The sequence below is a fragment of the Cherax quadricarinatus genome, chromosome 80, assembly GCF_038502225.1.
Source record: "Cherax quadricarinatus isolate ZL_2023a chromosome 80, ASM3850222v1, whole genome shotgun sequence".
NCBI classification, from domain to species: domain Eukaryota; kingdom Metazoa; phylum Arthropoda; class Malacostraca; order Decapoda; family Parastacidae; genus Cherax; species Cherax quadricarinatus.
In genome coordinates this window covers 12,556,032-12,577,556 of record NC_091371.1, presented here as the reverse complement: position 1 = coordinate 12,577,556, position 21,525 = coordinate 12,556,032, and the positions used below count along the sequence as shown (strand labels likewise).

Sequence of the window (21,525 nt, the reverse complement as noted above, 5' to 3'; positions counted from 1 at the left end):
CCAGTCTGGATGCACTCTGACTTTCTTGAGTTTCACTTTGTGTTTTACTAGGTGAGGGTTCTATCTAGGTATTTTATACTCAAGTAAGGGTTGCACTTGTGAGGTAAATTGTGTTTTGAATGTGCCTTAAGTTCATGAATGCCACTCTTGTGTTTGTAGACTTAGCCTGTGCTGCTGATGTTATCTTGTTGGTGTACTTCAAAGCATAGGTTCCATATAATGGTAAGTCCTAGGTTTTTTTACCTGTTTGTGATTTTTTTTTAATGCTCCAAATATTACTCAGTCATTGTTCCCACATCTTCATAACTTTGCTTTTTTACCCCTGGGGTTAAACTTTATTACTCATTTATTAGACTACAGTATTCCTTGAGTGCGAGTGTCCTCTTTTTGTAACCTTCTTGTATCTTCTTCAATTTGTATTCTCATTATTTTGTCATCCTGTGTAAAGAATATGTAGGAGTACAATATATTCCTTTAGTCAGGTCACTAATATACACTTGGGACAATATCGAGCTTCTGTTTTGTTATATTCCACATTTAATCTTGTTTCTTTCTATATCATTTGCTGTTTGCTATACTTCGAAAGTGCCTTGATACTGGTGAAGTGCTCTTGATCCAAGAAATTGGAGCTACCCTCCCCTTTCTTGGATAAAACCTGACTGTTTCCCATTCCTCAGGTGCTGTGTCATCCCAAAGGGTTTAGCGCTTCCCCATGAATATAAAATACAGTAATAATAATTACAATTTTTCAATCTTTTGCTCATTTAAGAAGTTTTTTGTAGGTCATTTTGCATGGGTGCATTTTTCCCAACTTTCTACTTCTTCATGCATTTTGGTATTTTTCACAAATTTTTAGTCTGGTTTGAGAAATTAGTGAATTAAATATGCTGTGTTTTTTTTATTTTGGCAGAAATCATTTCTCAATAAAATACTTAGAAAGAAAATGTAATAATCTCAAGTTATGATTATATAATGTTTATATTATCTTATGAATGGCAACTCTGTCTAGCTCCCTAATAATCTGCTGGAAAATGAAGACGTTAGTAAATGTGTCCACTCGTGTATGTACGACAAATTTTACCAGTTGTACTGTGTTGTACAATAGATTATCAATTATCTGGCACCTTTAGGGGTAGAGGTGTGCTGGATATTCATCCACACCGGATAATCTCATAATTTTTTATGGTCTTTTCCTTTTTATTTTTACACATTTCCTTTTAACATTATCTGTTTATATGCTGGGTTGAAATAGACCACTGAATGATGTTAAACACCAAATAACTGATTGCCAGATCATCGATGATTTACTGTGCGTACTGTTCCACACTACATGCGTTAAATGCCAACCACTGCTTAGCATGGTAACTCTGTTGACTGACACTGCTGCTTTTATATGACCTTACCAAACTGCACAGCTTTGTAATTACAGTATGTAAATGAATTGTATGTATGCTTATCCAGATTGCACAACCTTGACACTGCATTGTATGTACACATACCCAGACTGCAACCACTGTAATGGCACTTAGATGCACTCTTGTCATGAATAGGTGTTGCTATGGCTTTGTGTCATGACAATTGTCTTCAATAAGTACCCAGTAGATTGATTTTTTTAGTCTTAGTATTGTTTATATTTAAGTGTCCATACATTCATTGCTTGATATTCTGCATACAGCATTTATCATCTTTTAAAAAATATTCCATAATATTTCTAGGTAATTAAAATGCAATATTCATTATCAAACTTTTCTTGCTAAATGCACTAAAAATACAGCTTTTACACAATAAATAATGCTGTTTTGTTTTATCATGACTTCGGCTGTCCCAGAGAGACATCCTGGTTTGGGCCATTCCAGACTTGACATCATGTATTGGGCCATTCCAGACTGACACTGTGTCTTGGGCCATCCTGGATTGACATTGTGTCTTGGGCCATCCCAGACTGACATTGTGTCTTGGGCCATCCCAGACTGACATCGTGTCTTGGTCCATCCCAGACTGACATCGTGTCTTGGGCCATCCCAGACTGACATCGTGTCTTGGGCCATCCCAGACTGACATCGTGTCTTGGGCCATCCCAGACTGACATCGTGTCTTGGGACATCCCAGACTGACATCGTGTCTTGGGCCATCCCAGACTGACATCGTGTCTTGGGACATCCCAGACTGACATCGTGTCTTGGGCCATCCCAGACTGACATCGTGTCTTGGGCCATCCCAGACTGACATCGTGTCTTGGGCCATCCCAGACTGACATCGTGTCTTGGGCCATCCCAGACTGACATCATGTCTTGGGCCATCCTAGACTGACATCGTGTCTTGGGCCATCCCAGACTGACATCGTGTCTTGGGCCATCCCAGACTGACATCGTGTCTTGGGACATCCCAGACTGACATCGTGTCTTGGGCCATCCCAGACTGACATCGTGTCTTGGGCCATCCTAGACTGACATCGTGTCTTGGGCCATCCCAGACTGACATCGTGTCTTGGGCCATCCCAGACTGACATCGTGTCTTGGGACATCCCAGACTGACATCGTGTCTTGGGACATCCCAGACTGACATCGTGTCTTGGGCCATCCCAGACTGAAGTTATGTTTTGGAATGCTGACACATTTTCATTAAAATTTTAACAGTAATAAGTCTTGAATTAAAAGATCAGTCTTCCACGACGGTTATAAATGTGCTAAGCAGGTACAGTTTGAGCATGAATTGCCCAGAAATTGTATGCTAGTTTGGGTGATTATGTATTTTTACACAGTTATTAAATCATGACTTAACTTCCTTTCATCCCTATTTCTCTGTCCTCTTCATTATAGTGTACCTGAATAAACAAAAACCCTTAACCTTATGTGTATATAATAAAAAATGCCCTTCAAAATGCACTTCCTTATGCAAGTGTGCAGTTTAAACATACAGTTAAATCACAATGTGTAAAGTATTTATATCAGGTTCCTTGTTAGATACTGTTGAACACCCAAATTCTTGCTCTCTGTAATTTGCAAAATTTGATTAATTGGTTGCTTTTCTGAAAGGCAAACCTGGGAATAGCTCCTGTTAAAGAGATGCCAGATGAATCCCTGTCTGAAGCAGAATTGATTAAACTGACATAATTTAGTATTATTTATGAATTGCATATTTATGAGGCTTCTAGAAATGTGGCCCTAACAAATTTGGGGGTTTGACTGTGTATACAGCATCCTGATGATTTAAAAAAAAATCAGCCTTAATAAATTAAGTGCTGAATAAATCCCTTTTGTTGCTGCATCTAGAATTCACTTTAAAATGAATAAACACCTACTATTTTTTCCTTTTCCTCTTTTTCCCTCGGTGTTCTTCTCTTTGAAGTCTTATCCCTCATATTGTCTGTTGTCCCTTTCTTATGTGAGCTATCTAGGATTTATGTAGGAAGGTGTTAATAAGTGCCATAGTTTTTCTTAAATATCAGTTTTTTCTTAACTTTTAGCATTTCCTTAACTTTTCACCTAGGGTATGCTTGTATTTTTCCCGAGTACGTTTTCTCTATACTACAGTACTGTATCGTAAACGTGTAATTGATCAATAAGTATATAACATGTTGCTTCATCTGTTGTCATGTGAAAAGTTAGCTTATCAGTGATGTTTATTACCCAACCCCGTAGGTGGTGCGGGATCCCCCAAGGAGTCACCCTCACTCTCGCCTCTTTATGCCACACCAGTTTGCCTAAAACGAGAGGAACAGAGTGGAGACAATACTCCCACTAGTGCACAAACTCCCACAGCTGCCACTGTCAATTCTCCTACTATAAGTGGACTTGCAAACAGGTAGGCTTTTTGATGTTGTTGCCAGTATTTTTCTAAACTCAAATATGAGTTAATAACATATGTAATATAGGATACACAGGGCTCGAGCCCATGGCAGGCAAGTCCTTAAATTAGTAGGCCAGTGTGCCATCCACTGGTTAGCGATACTTCCCGGTATTTTAGGACTGGCTTGCCATAGATTCAAGCAGTCCGTGTGGCTGGTTGTTTATAGCCACATCATTATGATTTATCATGTCATTAATAACTAATGTTTTGGTATATTATACAGTACAGTTACTAAGAAACTGGAGAAAACAATGTGTAACTCACTTGCTGTGGTGTATAATGCTGGTAAAACAACTTTAAATGATTTAAATGATTCATGCTAATATGTTGATATTTTATAAGAATTGTTTCACCAGCATTGTGGCGAACATTTTTTATTGCCTGACAAAATGTGTAGTCTAATACTGGTGGTACCAAAAGTTTTTGAAGAGAGAGTATTTCAGGATATTCTTTTGTTTGTGGCACTGATAAATCAGTGGCTGGGATGAAAGATCTTTAGGTAATCTGTAAATTCTTGACCAGAGATAATGAAGCTGGTACACACTACATGGGCACTCAAGTTTAAAAATGTTGCCACTTCATTACAAGACAAACAAGGGGACATAAATTACATACAGTCTTACTGTCAAATGGTTTAACAGATATTATGTGAATGAAACATTAAAAAATTCATACACACTTAAAAAAGTACACTTTGAAAAACATTACAATATGATGGGTAAAGTACTACTGCAAAGCACTTAATATGCCCAGTATTTTGGATAGAATTAGGTTCATATTGAAGAATAAATATTTTGCTAATTTCAGATACAAGCTGTAATCTAAAGTGTTGATATATCTTTTCTAAATCTACAGTAGTGCAAATGCAGGAGGGTTGAGCCGATCAGCTGAGCAGTTGTGTGAAAGGTTGAGTGAGGCAGCAGACTCTTCCAAAGGTCGAGGTTCAAGCACTCTCATACGTAAGGGTCATAAAGGTGGCGGGACATGGGGATCAATCTCAAGGGTATTTGCCAGACAAAAGAAGCGTGCTGCTTTTGATGCTTCACTCTATGATGGTAAGGTCAAAAGAAGATATAAGGTACATTTCATATGCAGTATAGTTATTTTATCTCCATCCTATTTATCATGTGAATGTTTCTCTCTCTCTCTCTCTCTTTTTTTTTTTTTTTAAACACCCGCCATCTTTTACCAGTGAAGGCTGACCCCCCCCCCCCAAAAAAAAAAAAAAAGAGGAAGCAATTTCTCCATTATTCAGTCACTGTCTTGCAGAAATGTATTGACATTGTGGTTGTGATGACCCTTGAAACTGCAACATCTTCAATTACTTCTCACCCCTAGGATTCAAGTCCTGTTTGGTCTGCACAGTCTCTACCTTTCTTAAATCCTATATGTTCTAGTACAATCCTACAAACCTCTCATATGCTGTCTTTTCATGCCAGTTATTCCTTTTCCCACCCATACCCACCCTCCCATATCCACAAACTTCTGTGCACTCTAGCACCACATTCTTAAGATCTTTTTTTTTTTTTTTTTTTTTTTTATCACACTGGCCGATTCCCACCAAGGCAGGGTGGCCCGAAAAAGAAAAACTTTCACCATCATTCACTCCATCACTGTCTTGCCAGAAGGGTGCTTTACACTACAGTTTTTAAACTGCAACATTAACACCCCTCCTTCAGAGTGCAGGCACTGTACTTCCCATCTCCAGGACTCAAGTCCGGCCTGCCGGTTTCCCTGAACCCCTTCATAAATGTTACTTTGCTCACACTCCAACAGCACGTCAAGTATTAAAAACCATTTGTCTCCATTCACTCCTATCAAACACGCTCACGCATGCCTGCTGGAAGTCTACCCCCATAATTCTTTGGCTTCGCCCTCATTACCTGGACACTCTAGCCTACCTTCCTCACATAATTGCTTATGTTTTACTCTGTCTCCTTTAGTTCATTCACAATTACTTTATTCTTACCCACTGATGACAGTCTTGTGCTTCATCTACCTCTTGACTCACAGTATAGTTCCCACTAAATAATGATCCGACATACCTGTTGGATCATTATGTTATCAGAGGGATGACATCTACATATGAGGCAGTGAAAGGGTTAATGAATTTGAGTCATAATGAAAACTTTCAGTATTTGCACAACTTTTAGTGGTTAATATATAAAGTCGTTTTTTTATAATTTAAAGGCAATAAGCATGTTTACCAGTTTTATGTGACAATTTTTATGAACGCAGTAAAGGTTTCTGTAATTGAGCTTCCCAGAGGTGAATTTTTGCATCTAGGAAAATATAAGGTAGCATTATGAAAGAGGTAATGAAAGAGGCTGCCATCACTGGCAGCCTCTTTCATTACCTAGATGTTTATTTCATATTAAGAGTACTGCAGATAGCATCAGCCCCTCCCTCTGTTATAACAGAGTTATGTACTTTATTTATTAATCAGTGAGTTATTTGAGATTATTATACAGTGGAACCTCATTTTCGAACGTATCACTTATGGAACTCTTCGAAAATCAACCGCTTTTTTCTAACCAACTTTGTCCCTATTATCGAACTCGCCCCTATTTTCAAACCGCCGGGTACTGGACCTGTCCGCCAGCCTGCTCTGTCTGCATCTCCGTGCAGGTGCCTTGAGCCAATCTGGCTTTGTTGATGCTTGAGTGAACACTGACCTGCAGTCTCATTCAAACATTTTACAATTAACTCATAGTGTTTAGTGCTTGTGGGACTGTGAAATAAGCTACCATAGGCCCAAAGAACTTGCTAGTGGTACCCCTGTGGTAAAGAAAGTGAGAAACACCGTAGACGTGAAGAAGGAAATACAGTGGACCCTCAACCAACGATATTATTCCGTTCCTGAGAGCTCATTGTTAGTCGAAATTAACGTCAGTCGAGTTAATTTTCCCCATAAGAAATAATAGAAATCAAATTAATCCGTTCCTGACACCCCAAAGTATTGAAAAATAAAATTTTACCACATGAAATATTAATTTTAATACACACAAAGTGAAGAAGACATGTACAATTAGGACTTGAGGTGTCAAGTCCTTTTCTGGGGTTACTTCCCTTCTTCTTTTAATGCCACTAGGACCAGCTTGAGAGTCACTGGACCTCTGTCGCACAACATATCTGTCCATAGAGCTCTGTACCTCCCATTCCTTTAAGATTTGTCTAAAATGGGCCATAACATTGTCATTGTAACAGTCACCAGCACGGCTTGCAATAGCTGTGTTAGGGTGATTTTCATCCATAAAAGTTTGCAGTTCAACCCACTTTGCATACATTTCCTTAATCTTTGAAGTATGCACAATGGATTCCACAACTGGCATAGGCGTCTCAGGGTTAGCCCCAAACCCTTCAAAATCTTTCTTAATTTCCATACTAATTCTCACCCTTTTTATCACAGGGTTGGCACTAGAAGCTTTCTTGGGACCCATGGTGACTTATTTTGCAGGTGCAATCACTAAAAACACTGTGATAATATGAAATGTTCCGATTGTATGTTTGGATGCGACCACTGTGGCTGGCTTGTAAACACTGGCACCCATGGGACAAGTGAGGCGCGCTCAGGCCACATGTGGACGCGTCTTGAATGGAACGAATCGCGTTGGTCGAGTTTTTTAGCGCTAGTCGAGGCAAAATTTTTGCGTTAAAATGTATCGCTAGTCGGATTTAACGTTATACGATGCCATCGTTGGTTGAGGGTCCACTGTAATACAGAAGTATGAGAGTGGTATGAAACTTGTTGAGCTTGCCAGGATGTATAGGAAAAACAAGTCGACCATCGCTTCTATCCTGGCAAAGAAAGAACAAATCAAGGAAGTTGATGTTGCGAAAGGTGTTAATATGCTAACCAAAAAGCGACCACAGACAATCGATCAGGTTGAGAAGTTGTTGCTGGTGTGGATCAAGGATAAAGAGATGGCAGGTGATAGTGTTTCAGAGACAATTATTTGTGAAAAGGCAAGGAAGTTGAAGGGGATTCCCTTTCCAAACACTAACCCCAACTCCTTCTCTCCTCCTCCCTATCTTCCAGATGCCATCACCAATCCTCAATAAAGGTAAGTAAAAATGTTATTTTATACGTTTATTTAAATTTATTAATACATAATTGTACACTATATTTGTTGTGCGTATGTAAAACTGTAATTAATCTCTATAAAATGTATTTTTTTTTGTGAATATTTTTGGGTTTCTGGAATGGATTAATTGTATATCTATTATTTCTCATGGGAAATACTGCTTCGCTTTTCAAACTTTTCAAATTTAGAACTAGCTCCTGGATAATAATTTTTAATAATTTATGTTAAGCTCTGAATCCATGGGGATCATTCAGCGCATGACGTTGTGGAGGCTTGATCCTCCGTCTGCTGAGCGCCAGACAGACGCGCTTCCTATTTGTACTCACATAGTTGCTTACTGGAACGGATTAAGTTCGAAATTTGAGGTTCCACTGTATTAATAAAAATATTGCACTAATAATAGAGTAATTATGGTAATTGATACTCATTAATAACCTACATGGAGACAGAAACACACAAGATTGATTGATTTGTTCACTTTGAGACCCCCCTTCTGGGATCCTCTCTTCATCTGAAGAGAATCCTAGGAAGGAGTCAAAATATACAGATAAATCAGTCTCCTGTGTTTCTGTCAGTGTGGGTTATTATTGATCAGTGACAAGTATTCATTACACTTGTTATTTATGGTAATTGTTGTACAATGTTTCACAAGACATTTCTTATTGATTGTAGGGATATCAAGCTGTGAAGACCTGCCCTCAGCTCTCAACCATGTGGATGCCAAGCAACCTTAGTTCACACTAATAAGCTCCCTGTGTTTTAATAATTGTACATTGTTACTAAAATGTAACATTTCATAGGCATTTATGATGCATGTAATAACTTAAATGTTACCCTAAAATATTAAATATTTTGCTAGATGTTAGTCCGTTACTCCTGTCAGTTGCATGTGGGCATTTTGGCTTCAAGCCATCTAGTTACTAACCATCAAGCATATTTTAATTCCTAGATAGGGGGATTAAAGTCAGCTGTGTATATACACCTTTTGGTAGATGTGCCCTGTGTATATCCCTTTTAATTTCTTGTGATTAATACCTTGTATTATTGTATTAATATCAACCTACTGAAAATGCTGGAATTTTTTTTGTATTTCATTTTTTGTATAAAATGTATGTGTGTATATTTCATAACTCCAACTAATAGTGAGGCCTCCATTGCAACAGTGAGTTATGAATCATTTACAAAAAGAGTAAATTTTTTCTTTTTGCAAATAACCTAAGTGTTACTAACATGGCATATAGGTAATGGGAGTGACAAGCGTGCTTCCTGGTCTCCAAGTACATCCCTGTGTGCCTCACCCTTGACTGAAGAGAGTTACTCTGAAAAACTTAGACTCTTAGAAGAGGCACAACACATTCCTCTGGAGAGATGGAAAGCTCCAACTGTCCTTGCTTGGCTTGAAGTTACTCTGGGCATGCCTCAGTATGGTGCCATGTGTGCTGAGAATGTTCGAAGTGGAAAGGTAAATTGACACTGAAAATATAGGATAAATGTCTGCTTACAGTGTTTATCTTGAATGAATGTCTGTGTTGTTTCATATACAGTACTGTTCAGTATTAGCATATAAAATTTGTTATGTAATTTTCTTGTTTAATGTTGATAATTATACTCTGTGTGTTAAGGTTCTCCTAGAACTCAGTGATTCAGAATTAGAAGCAGGCCTTGGTATTACACACCCAATGCACCGTAAGAAACTTCGGTTAGCCATCGAAGAACTCCGTGAACCTCGCGTATCTCGCTTCCCTCGTATATCTGCGTTGGGACACACATGGGTGTCATCTGAGTGGCTTCCAGATTTGGGCCTTCCACATTACTCTGATACGTTTGCCAACAACCTTGTGGATGGCCGGCTTCTGGAGGCCCTCACAAAAAAGGAGCTGGAGAAGTATCTAGGGGTTCATCGCAAGTTTCACCAAGCTTCAATAATCCATGGAGTTCATCTTTTAAGAATTGTTAGGTTTGATAGGCAGGTGAGCAATATGCTGTAATTAGTTTTTAATTTACTGATTGTGATTACAATTAATGCATATAAATTATGATTCACATAAATGTTATTTTATTTGAAATCTCTTGGTAGAATAAATAATTAACGTTTATGTATGTAGTATAATTTTTTATTTGCTTACATTCATTGTAATAATTTGAGATTTTACCTGGAAAAACAGATTTTTTACATATAAAATGAATACTAGAGATAATTATTTAGAATTTCTTTGGTGATGAGAGGAAAAAATCTAGGCAATGAAACATTGTATATCAGACTAGAAGGAGGGAGTATGGAGGAAGTAAATGTATTTAGGTATGAAAGATGAGGTGGTGTATCAAAGCATCTGTGGAGACAAAGACTATTATCTATGGAAGCCAAAAAGAGGAATGTACCAGACTATAATGATTCCAACATTGTTATATAGGTGTGAGGCATGGTCTTTAAATGTTGCAGTGAGGAGGAGGCTGGATGAAGTGGAGATGTCATATTTGAGGGCAGTTTGTGTATTGTGACTTTTATGTAAAGAATTCAGAGCATAGAAATTAAAATGGAGATGTGGGGTTACCTATGGTATAATTCAGAGGGCTGAGGAGATTATTGAGGTGGTTTGGGCATTAGAGAGGATGGATCAGCATAGGATGACAAAGAGGGCATAATCTAGGAGGTGGAAGGAAGGAGGGATAGGAAATCATCTCGGGAAAAGTTGGAGAGAGTGGGAACAAAATGTTTTAAGTGCTAGGAGTTGAGCATCTAGCAGGCTTATGGGAGCATGTTAAATCAAAGTTAGAGGAGACAAAGTTTTTATCATTTGATGTGGTGTTAGTGTGTGAGCAAAGTAACATTTATGAAGGGATTCAGAGAAAGTGGTTAGCTAGACCTCAGTCATGAAGGTGGGAAGTACAGTACTTATACTTTGAGGTAGGGGTGAGGATGTTGCAGCTTAGAAAGTCATTTCAGTTATTATGTCTTTACTCTTCTGTCTATACAACTATTAAATAAATTTGAAATAATCTCATGTGAACAAAACTGAACAGGTATTAGCGGAGCGCCGTCGTCAGTGTGATCTCATTGATACTGATCCAGTTGTGTGGACAAATATGCGATGGGTACGCTGGGCAAGATCCATAGACCTTGCAGAGTATGCAGATAACCTAAAGGGTGAGTGATTCTGTTTCATAACTTTGCTGCTTCCGACCATAACAGGCTTAACTCTACACTAAAGCTCTATGAACTCAGATCATATGCACTTTACCTCAGGAACAGATATAAACATGCAACCATAAGTAGTGCATAATTATTTACTCTACCCATAACCCTTTCAGGGTTTCTGACGTACTAGTATGGCTTACACACCAGGGTTATTGACATACTAGTACTCCTAAATTCTAGCACCTTCAAATCTAGCAAGGGAAAGCTGGTAGGCCTACATATGAAAGAATGGGTCTATGTGGTCAGTGTGCATAGTATAAAAAAAATCCTGCAGCACACAATGCATAATGAGAAAAAAAAACTGACAGTGTTCTTGGTTTAAAACAGCGACTTTGCACTGTATTTCCGTATGGTATCTATGGTTGTATTCTAGTTTTCCTGGTCTCATTTTATAGAATGGAAGACATATTACAGACATTGAGATGATTTTGATTGGTTTCACAATGAGAAGTATCTTGAAATTGAGCTCAAAGTAGCAGAAATGTTCAATTTTTGCCAAAGTTCAAAATAAACAAATCATGCCACACGTCCAATACACGTTAATTGGTGAGTCTAGTATTCTTTCACAAGTGTGCTGATATTATTTATACCATTTCTACACTAATGCAGTAGTCTACATAACAGTAAATCTTCTATTTTTTGTGAGAATAGAAATTCAAAGTGGAAAGCAAAAGAAATGTAAGAGGGGCCTGGGGACATGACTAATGAACAGAGGAAATGTTATTTTAGTGCCAGGAATGTATGTCTTGTTTATTCTGGACCCTATTTGGAAATTGGCATCTTTTGAAATTTGTGTGAAATTGGCAAAATTGTTAGTTTCTGACCACTTTATTGGATAGTTGAAATTGGTAAATGGGTGGTTTCTTGTACTCATTCGATAGAAAAAATGGAGTTCTAGCGGAATAGTTATGTTTTTTGTCGGCTAGTAAACTGGAATTGGTGGAAAATGGGGCTCAAAATGGGTGAAATCACCGATGCATAAACATCGTTGAGTCCGCTAATTTCGCGAGAGCATAATTCCGTAAGTTTTCCATCAAATTTCATACTTTTGGTGTCATTATGATCAGGAGAAGATTCTCTATCTTTTCACAAGAAAAAATAATTTTTTTTTTTTCCCGAAAAATTTTCGACCCTGAGAACAAGTTTAGGAGAGGGCCTCTCAACCCTGAAAGGGTTAAATATTGGTGTAGCCCAAACCAGCTTCCTGGGTCCTTCCTCTTCCAGCTTTATATCAGCAACCTGAACCAGTACTTTGCTGATAGTAAAACTTTATTTTTCTCTAATATGCTGCTTTAAATGGTGGTGTATGATTTTTTCACTTGCATGACAACTAACAAATTTACACTATATTAAAGGATCTTCTTTATTCTGTTTGAGTAAACCAACCAACCAATAAACTATAGAATAGATGACTCAGATATAAAGAAATGACAGGCAAATTTCTAATCGTCTAGATAATAATACTCTTATTTAAAACATACCATATAGTGTCAAAAACAGTAAGTACACTTCAAAAAGTGTACTACACTGGATACTACACCTTAGACCACTTGCTTTATACTACACCTCATCTATTGTCCCTCCTTCCCATAACTTGACCATATTCTCTAACTTCCATAAAATATCTAGCCCTCCTTCCCAGCCTTCCTTAAACCAGATGTACACTGGCCAGGCGGGAATGTCAAAGTAATATACAAACCTAGATGGGATTACAAATAAAACAGAAATTAATAGAAATTTTAAGGGGAAATATTCAATCTCATCACAGTTAAGTAGAATAAATGACTGGCTACTAGAATGGCTGAAAATAAATCAAAACAAATTCCTACAAAATGACTTGGATAAATTGAGGAAGAAATTTAACATTGACAAATGCTATTTAATGGAAATGGGTATCTTATATCCTATCAATGTGTTCTTCATTCTTAACCACAAGTTAGTGTAGGGCTCATCACATTTATCTTGAACATCTTACAAACCCAAGATGTAGAGGAATGTGTGGGTCAACAGACAACACAAAGACCACAGAATAACCTTGAAGCATTATTGAAAACTTCAGATAGAGGTGATCTTAGCAATATTAAGAACAAATTATTACCAGATTGCATGAATGCAGTACATACAGTAGTATACTAGTATATATACAGTATGCTATACTAGTAAACTCTAAAATAAGTATATTAATATAACATCTTGATTATAGCAGTTATTTTCACATTTTAGAATGAGAAGCCAAACTGGGTGCAACTTAAAATATTGAGTATGACTATGTAAGAATGTATTTAAATATGGGTACTGTATATATTTTAATATCTTCAATTTGTTTGCTATTCAGAACATTTATAAGATCTTATCCCTTTTCATACCAACAGACAGTGGTGTCCATGGTGCTTTGGTAGTTTTGGAGTCTTCCTTTACTGCAGACACAATGGCCACTGCCCTAGGGATTCCCCAGTCCAAAAATATAATCCGAAGACACTTGGCTACAGAACTGGAGAGCCTTGTGAATCCTGCAAGGTGACATTTTATGTGACATTTTATGTGATATAAAGATACAGAAATTATTATTTTTTTATTAAATAGTGATTGTAAGTGTTTAAGTATCTGGATAATATATATATGGTGGGTTTGTTGGTGTCTTGAATTATGGCAGCTCCTTAATGAATAATGGTGAATGTTTCTTTTAGATCACTCTACTTTCTTGGGAAAGGCCTCTTTTGGTAAAAAAAAAAAAAAAATAAAAATTGAGGCTGAGAAAAAGCTTATAAAATTTCTAAAGTCATTGACTTAGCTTCTTCATTGGTATGTAGAATCGGTATACAAGAGGGTAAAATTAAAACTTGTGAACAGTTAGTGACTCGTGAGAGTACAAAATTATCACAAGGCCATAGTGAAATACTGGACAGTATAGAAAGCCTTATGTATGGATTGGACCTTAAAACAGATGTAATATTTCTGAGCCAGAATAATACAATGTAGACATTTTATTTTTCCTGCAGTTTAACTTACATTCAGTAATATTTTTACCAGACCTGAAGCTCAGTTTATGTTTAGTTATGCAGTAAGTGTAAATGAGGCAAATATTGTGGTATACTGTAACTGAAAATATGTAAAGTAGAATAAAAGGAAAGCTAGAAGGAACCCTAAACTGAGACATTATAAAAGGGTTTAGTGTAATACTTTCATTGCCCTTCTAGGAAGTGTACACTTAAATAAAAAATTTCTGAATAATTATTATACTTTATATGTTATACTGTACTTTTATGATGTAAATAGTTTAGAAAAATAACAAGTTGAAGAATGAGACACTTTTGCAACATTTGTTGCAAAAGTGTCAAATGTACTTTTTTTTTTTTTTAACAAGTTGGCCATCTCCCACAGAGGCAGGGTGATGACCAACTTGTTTAAAAAAAAAAAAAAAAAAAGTTCATTTGACACTTTTGCAACAAATGTTGCAGAAGTGTCTCATTCTTCAACTTGTTAGTTTTCTAAACTATTCAGATCATAAAAGTACAGTATAACATATATACTGTAGTATAATAATTATTCAGAATTTTTTTATTGAAGTGTACATTTCCTAGAAAGGCAATGAAAGTATTACACTGAACCCCTTTATAATGTCTCAGTTTAGGGTTCCTTCTAGCTTTCCTTTTATTCTACTTTACATATTTTCAGTTACAGTATACCACAATATTTGCCTCATTTACACTTACTGCATAACTAAACATAAACTGAGCTTCAGGTCTGGTAAAAATATTAATAAATGTAAGTTAAATTGCAGGAAAAATAAAATGTCTGCATTGTACTTTTATGTTTGTTTAAAGATTAATCAACTGCTTATAGCAAGGGTTAATAACAGTATTTTTAAAAAATAATTTTTACAGACAACAGCTTGATGAACAAGCTCGATATGCCAAATTGGAGCGCCGTAGGCAGGAGAAATTGGCAGCTGGAGGAAGTCTAGGACGGTCGTTCTCTCGAAGTTATGGCACTGGTCTAGAGAGAGGAGAAAAAGACAAGAGAAGAGCATCACTAAGAGTAAGTCACTTAGCAGTGTTTAGAGTTTTTAATAAATAAATTGTATTTTTAAAATATCTTTGTGTGACTTGGAATTGTAGAAGAGTATTATTAAGAGTTTGAAAACTGTAGTTAGAAATATGTTTGTAGGATGCGTATGTCTTTTCCTCTTTATGTTAGAAACTGATATGAGTCATAGGGATGTTAGGAAGTATTTCTTCAGCCTTAGAGTTGTTGGGAAGTGGAACAATCTGGAGAGCGAAGTAGGGAAGGCAGGATCCATGCATAACTTTAAGAAGAGGTACAATAAGCCTCTTGTAGCAGGGAAAGAGTGGACCTAGTAGCAACCAGCAAAGAGGTGGGGCCAGGAGCTGTAACTCAACCCTTGCAACCACAAACAGGTGAGTGCAAATAGAGACAAATCAATATGGGTACAAACCCAGTTTTAAATGGCTGTGGTGGGAAAGTGATTGCTGATTTATAAATATGTATGTTACTAATTACAAAAAAAAATCAGACTTTCTCCTTAATGAATACACTTATTTATTGTAATAACAAAAAGAAACTTGAACTTTATGCATAGTAACCTGGGTAAAAACTTCTGCATTTCTGCTGTCACACTGAACATTGTATGGACACATGCTCAGAGCTTATAATGCGACCTATCCTCACTGTACATCCTGTGTTTTCTTAACCATTACAGTGAGTTAGTTTCTCACTGTTATTTCATTTTCATAATTTTGTTTTTATTTTTCAACATACCAGTCATCTCCCATTGAGGCAGGGTGGCTCAAAAAAGAAGAAAATGTTATAAATCTTTTCTTTTGGGTATCTCATGGAAAGGCACCCTGTTTCTCTCTGTGAGAAGTGTCAGGTTCAGTATCGGTTAGCCACATTCTATTAGACTGCCCTCTCTATCAACGAGCACGCAGAATTTACCTCCAACGTCGTCTCCGCTCTCCTACTCTTTCTTTACCTTCTCTTCTTGCTTATGGACCCTCCTTTAATCCTGACTCTCTCATTGACTTCTTGACAACGACTGATTTGCTCCACAAACTCTGATGATGATACCTTTCGCACTCCCCTCAGCCCTTTCTACCTCAATCTCATGCTGCCCTCTACCCTTTCACTATCCACTGCCCCGCTGTTATCCATAACCTATTACTCATCCATCTCCCTTTTGCCACCTGATACCCTCGCTTCCTTCCTGCCCTGTAGTGCTGTATAGCCCTTGTGGTTTAGTGCTTCTTTTTGATAATAATAATAATAATAATACATTTAGTATTTTATACAGAAGGGGCTACTAGCCTCTTGCTTCCTTTCATAATAAATTATTTTAGCTAGATTATTTAATCTAAGCTGTATATGCATATATTTAATTGTCAATAAATAAATTATAAAACTGGGCTGTTCATGTCTGGTAGGAATATGGTGTCTTCAAACTCTTCACTTAATGAGTAAGGATGGGTTGTATAATAAGCCTATTATTTTTTCTTATGCTTGGTGTTTGCCATCATTCACTAAAACTCTTTCACAAGGATGCCAGAACTTCTTCATAAGCTTTGTTTATGCTTCACTAAGCAGTTGCATTTAGAAAGCTATGCTAGTCCACCGAATTTTATCATTTATGAAAGCCATTATAAAATATTTACAGTAATTCAAATGACAGATACCCTTAATGTTGATGCGAATTTAAAGAGTAATACTATATGTTTAAATGTTTGTATTTTATCTCTTGGAATACGTACATTAAATATAATTAAAATTTTTTGGGCAAGTTGCCGGAAACACTAATATAAACTTTGTTAAATGTTATTATGTATGTTATGATTACATTGTCCATTGGCATATTTTACAAATAAATATTTTATTGGTATTTTGTATTTTACAAGTAACAGAGTGTGAAGATTAAGTTGAGAATTAATTTGTTACATAATAGGTGCTGTTGTAGAGTTTAATGAAAATTGGAACTTTAAATTCATACAAAAATAAAACATAAATTACTAACAAATATGCAATACACAAAGCATATACTGTACTTGAGTATACGTTAAGGTTTTAGGCCCAAATTTTCAAGGAAAAAATTATGTGGGTCAACCTATTCTTGATTAATACTTTTGAGAGGTTGAAATCCTTACATATTAAAGGTCTACCATACTAGATTTCCATTTCTTGGTGCATCAAGGGCAAAAATCATACTCGGTAACCTTTTTTTTTTTTTCCTTAACACACTGGCTGTCTTCCACCAAGACAGGGTGACCCCTCAAAAAAAGAAGAAACACTTTCACCATCACTCACTCCATCATTTTCTTGCCAGAAGATCACCAATACTCAAGTTCAAAACTGCAGATATCCCCACCCCTACTAAATAAACGTAAATATAGAAGTGGCAAATTAAAATTTATACAGCTCAAAGTGTGTGACAGGCTGTGTTTTAATAAAGCCTGCCAAAGGTGCAAGTTGAGTCAACCAGAAAAGACATTCTTCAGTAATTGATTCCAGTAATTCCAAGTTTTTTTTTTAACTACATATTTCACTAAAACCTAGGTAGTAGGTTGGTAGACAGCAACCGCCCAGGGAGGTACTACCGTCCTGCCAAGTGAGTGTAAAACGGAAACCTGTAATTGTTTTACATGATGGTAGGATTGCTGGTGTCCATTTTTCTGTCTCATAAACATGCAAGGTTTCAGATACGTCTTGCTACTTCTACTTACACTTAGGTCACACTGCACATACATGTACAAGCATATATGTATATACACACCCCTCTGGGTTTTCTTACTAGTTCTTGTTCTTGCTTATTTCTTCTTACCTCCATGGGGAAGTGGAACAGAATTCTTCCTCCGTAAGCCATGCGTGTTGTAAGAGACGACTAAAATGCCAGGAGCAAGGGGCTAGTAACCTCTTCTCCTGTATATATTACTAAATGTAAAAGGAGAAACTTTCGTTTTTCCTCTTGGGCCACCCCGCCTCGGTGGGATACGGCCGTTGTGTTGAAAGAAGATTTCACTAAAATTTAAATTTATACCTGTTTGGACTAAACTTATAGGATATCATTCTACTTGGCCCACTGGGCACATTAGAGGAGGGGCACCTGGTCATCGGCTTGCTCTTAACCAGCTCCATCTTTCTGCTTTGTGGATAATTCTCTAATGGTTCTTGGTAGGAAGTCAAGCCTTCTTCTGGGGCTTGGCAAGGGGGTCTACCAGGTCTAATTGGAAGTTTTAAATTTCTATTTGTATTTACAAAGGAACTTTTGTTCCTTTTCTTTCATTGCCAAACTTTGGGCAACAGATCCTCCCTGAATATCGGGAAGTTGGGCTTGATACGGCGTAAGCTGTCAGCGGCCCTGGTAAACCCCACAGACAAACAAAAGTGTTCCAGGAATGTGGTCCTCATTACCATACACAAGTGTTTTCAATTTGAAGGTGATTGGATGTGTTGTTCTTGAGTTATGAGAGAAATAAAATTGAGAAGTTGGAGGAAGAAGAAAAAGGAACTAAATTTAGGCAACTTCTGAAAAGTACCTCTTTGAAGATACCTAATAAAACTACCATTCTTTGCCAGTCTCTGCCAAACAAACATGTTGAATGTGAGTATGGCTTGCCTAACATGGGCCAGAGGGCTTGCTGCAGTGCACCTCTATTCTTATGTAATTGTTGGGTGTAAGCAGGACCTGCTTAGCATGAACAAATGCATCTAATGCAGTGTTCCCTTATGCTTATGTTTCTCATGTCTATGGGTTGACTACTTCACTGTTTTTGTCGTAAATATTGTAACATTTTGGGTGCTATTTATGTTTTCAAGATTTTTTTTTTTTTTCAAGTTTGAGGTACTGTTAAAAGTCCCTCAGGAACTAAGGTAGAATCATACATAAGACAATATAACAAATTACAGATTTTTATATCTTGTATATTTGGTATGCAAGTGCAGTGTTACACAAATAACCTGCACATAGGAGAGAAAAGCTTATGATAACGTTTCAGTCCGACTTGGACCATTTACAAAGTCACACAATGTGACTTTGTAAATGGTTCAAGTCGGACTGAAACGTCATCGTAAGCTTCTCTCTCCTATCTAGGGGTATTTGTGTATTTTCCAGTCATGGTATTGTGCCTTTTTGTTCATAAATACAACATGTGTGTAGACAAAGTTAGGTTACTTAGGCTTATAATACATAGTCAGAATTGAAAATGAAATACAAGTTCAGTATTTTATATACAAAAAATACAGTACAGTATGTAGATTAGAATGGAAAGTTGTATACAGTAGACTTATGTTGTAAGCACATACTGTGTGCAGTATTTCAGAGAAGTTTTAAGCTAACAATTTTTGTAATGGAATACATTAATATACAGTATTAAAAATTTATTTGGTAAATAGTAAAAAGTATTTTGTATTTTAATTATTTAGTACAAGTTTTAGCTTGTTACTTATTGAATTTAAGTATTATTATGTATAATTATACTCGTGAATATATTGGGTACAGAATACAGTGGTACCTTGACTTACGAGTTTAATTCATTCCATGACAGCTCATAACTCAGTTTGCTTGTACTGTGGAACCTTGACTTATGAGTGTCCCAACATACAAGCTTTTAGAGATACGAGCCATTGCTTGGTTGATTTTTTGCTCTGAGTTACGAGCCAGCTCACCCCGCTTCCCCCTCAACCCAAAACCTACTCACCTCACTTGTTTATCTATGTTTTCATGCTTTAATTCCATGGAAATCATCCTCTTTTTCTTCACAGCACTATCCTTTACACTTGCTTTCTTAAGGCCCATGCTTAGAAAAATTAAATATTGCCAAATGACTGTAAAAAATGTACACAAAGCATGAGAGAAATACTCCCACACTGAGGTAAACGGTACACTGAGTTGGTGGCATTCTGAAGCTCTCATTATTATTATTATTATTATTATTATTACAGTGGACCCCCGCTTAACGATCACCTCCAAATGCGGCCAATTATGTAAGTGTATTTATGTAAGTGCGTTTGTACGTGTATGTTTGGGGGTCTGAAATGGACTAATCTACTTCACAATATTCCTTATGGGAAAAAATTCGGTCAGTACTGGCACCTGAACATACTACTGGAATGAAAAAAGTTCGTTAACCGGGGGTCCACTGTATTATTATTATTATTTTATTATTATTCTTATATAATAATAATGAGTGAGCTTCAGTTCAATAAATTAATAATAATAATACATACATACATACATACATACATAATAATAATTCAGAATGCTGCCACTAGTTGGTGCAGCCGATGACAAAACATCTGGTAAGGAGTCTACATGTTTACATTGCCATGGGAGCATTTCTCTCGTGCTTGCTTGCATTTTTTTACAGTCATTTTCCTAAGAAAATTTAGTGCAAAGGACAGTGCTGAGAAGAAAAAGAGGATGATTTCCATGGAATTAACCCTTTCAGGGTCTCTGCTGTAGATCTACGGCTTTACGTTCAGGGTCCAAACCGTAGATCTACGCCATGAGCTCAGCTCACTCTGATAAGCTGTGAGCAGTAAATTTGGGCCTAGATATGAGAGAATACATCTATATGGTATGTGTGCACCACATAAAACAACTCCTGCAGCACACCGTGCATAATGAGAGAAAAAATTGAGACCGTAATTTTCGATTAAAACAGCGATTTTGCACTGTTTTTTTGTATGTTTTTTATAGTTGTATTTGCAATTTCTTGGACTCATTTGATAGAATGGAGGATATATTACAGAAATAGAGATGATTTTGATTGGTTTAAGCACTGAAAATGGCTTGAAACTGAGCTCAAAGTAACAAATGTTAAATTTTTGCCGATAAACAAATGACCTCACAAATCTAATACATGACAGCTGGTGGGTCTAATATACATTCACAAATGTGGTGATATTATTTATACAATTATTACAGTGTTGCATAACAGTACGTCTTCTATTTTTTGGTTTGTATAAAAATTCATTATGTGAATAAAAAATCAAAATGGAATTCATTTGTAAAGCCTGAAAACGTAACTAATGAACTGAGGAAATGTTAGTTTAGTGCCAGGAATGCCTGCATTGTTTAATCTGGACCCTATTTTGAAATTGGAATATTTTGAACTTTGCATTAAATTGGCCAAATTACCAATTTCCCGTCACTTTATTTTGTTGTTGAAACAGTTGACTTGGCGATTTCATGTGCTCAATCAATAGAATAGAAGTAATACTAGTGAAATAGCTAAGAATTTGGTTGACTGGAATACTGTAATTGCCCTAAAATGGGAGTCAAAGTCGGCAAAATTGCCGATGCGTAAATATTGACGACACATCAAAATTCGTGAGAGCATAATTTTGTCAATTTTCCATCAAATTTTGTACTTTTTGCTTTATTAC

The 21,525-nt window shown here is 36.6% G+C and overlaps 1 protein-coding gene across 7 annotated transcripts in view; it reads left to right on the top strand.

The window, feature by feature from the left end:
- The window catches only part of Liprin-gamma (liprin protein kazrin), a 537,537-nt gene that overhangs the window by 451,636 nt on the left and 64,376 nt on the right, over positions 1-21,525 (top strand). For all 7 annotated transcript variants that reach the window (XM_070102133.1, XM_070102129.1, XM_070102128.1 and 4 more), the window contains 7 exons: positions 3,642-3,804; positions 4,705-4,904; positions 9,176-9,396; positions 9,557-9,904; positions 10,956-11,079; positions 13,503-13,647; positions 15,015-15,168. In XM_070102133.1, coding sequence (XP_069958234.1) covers positions 3,642-3,804; positions 4,705-4,904; positions 9,176-9,396; positions 9,557-9,904; positions 10,956-11,079; positions 13,503-13,647; positions 15,015-15,168 — 1,355 coding nt within the window. The remainder of the gene's footprint in view (positions 1-3,641; positions 3,805-4,704; positions 4,905-9,175; positions 9,397-9,556; positions 9,905-10,955; positions 11,080-13,502; positions 13,648-15,014; positions 15,169-21,525) is intronic.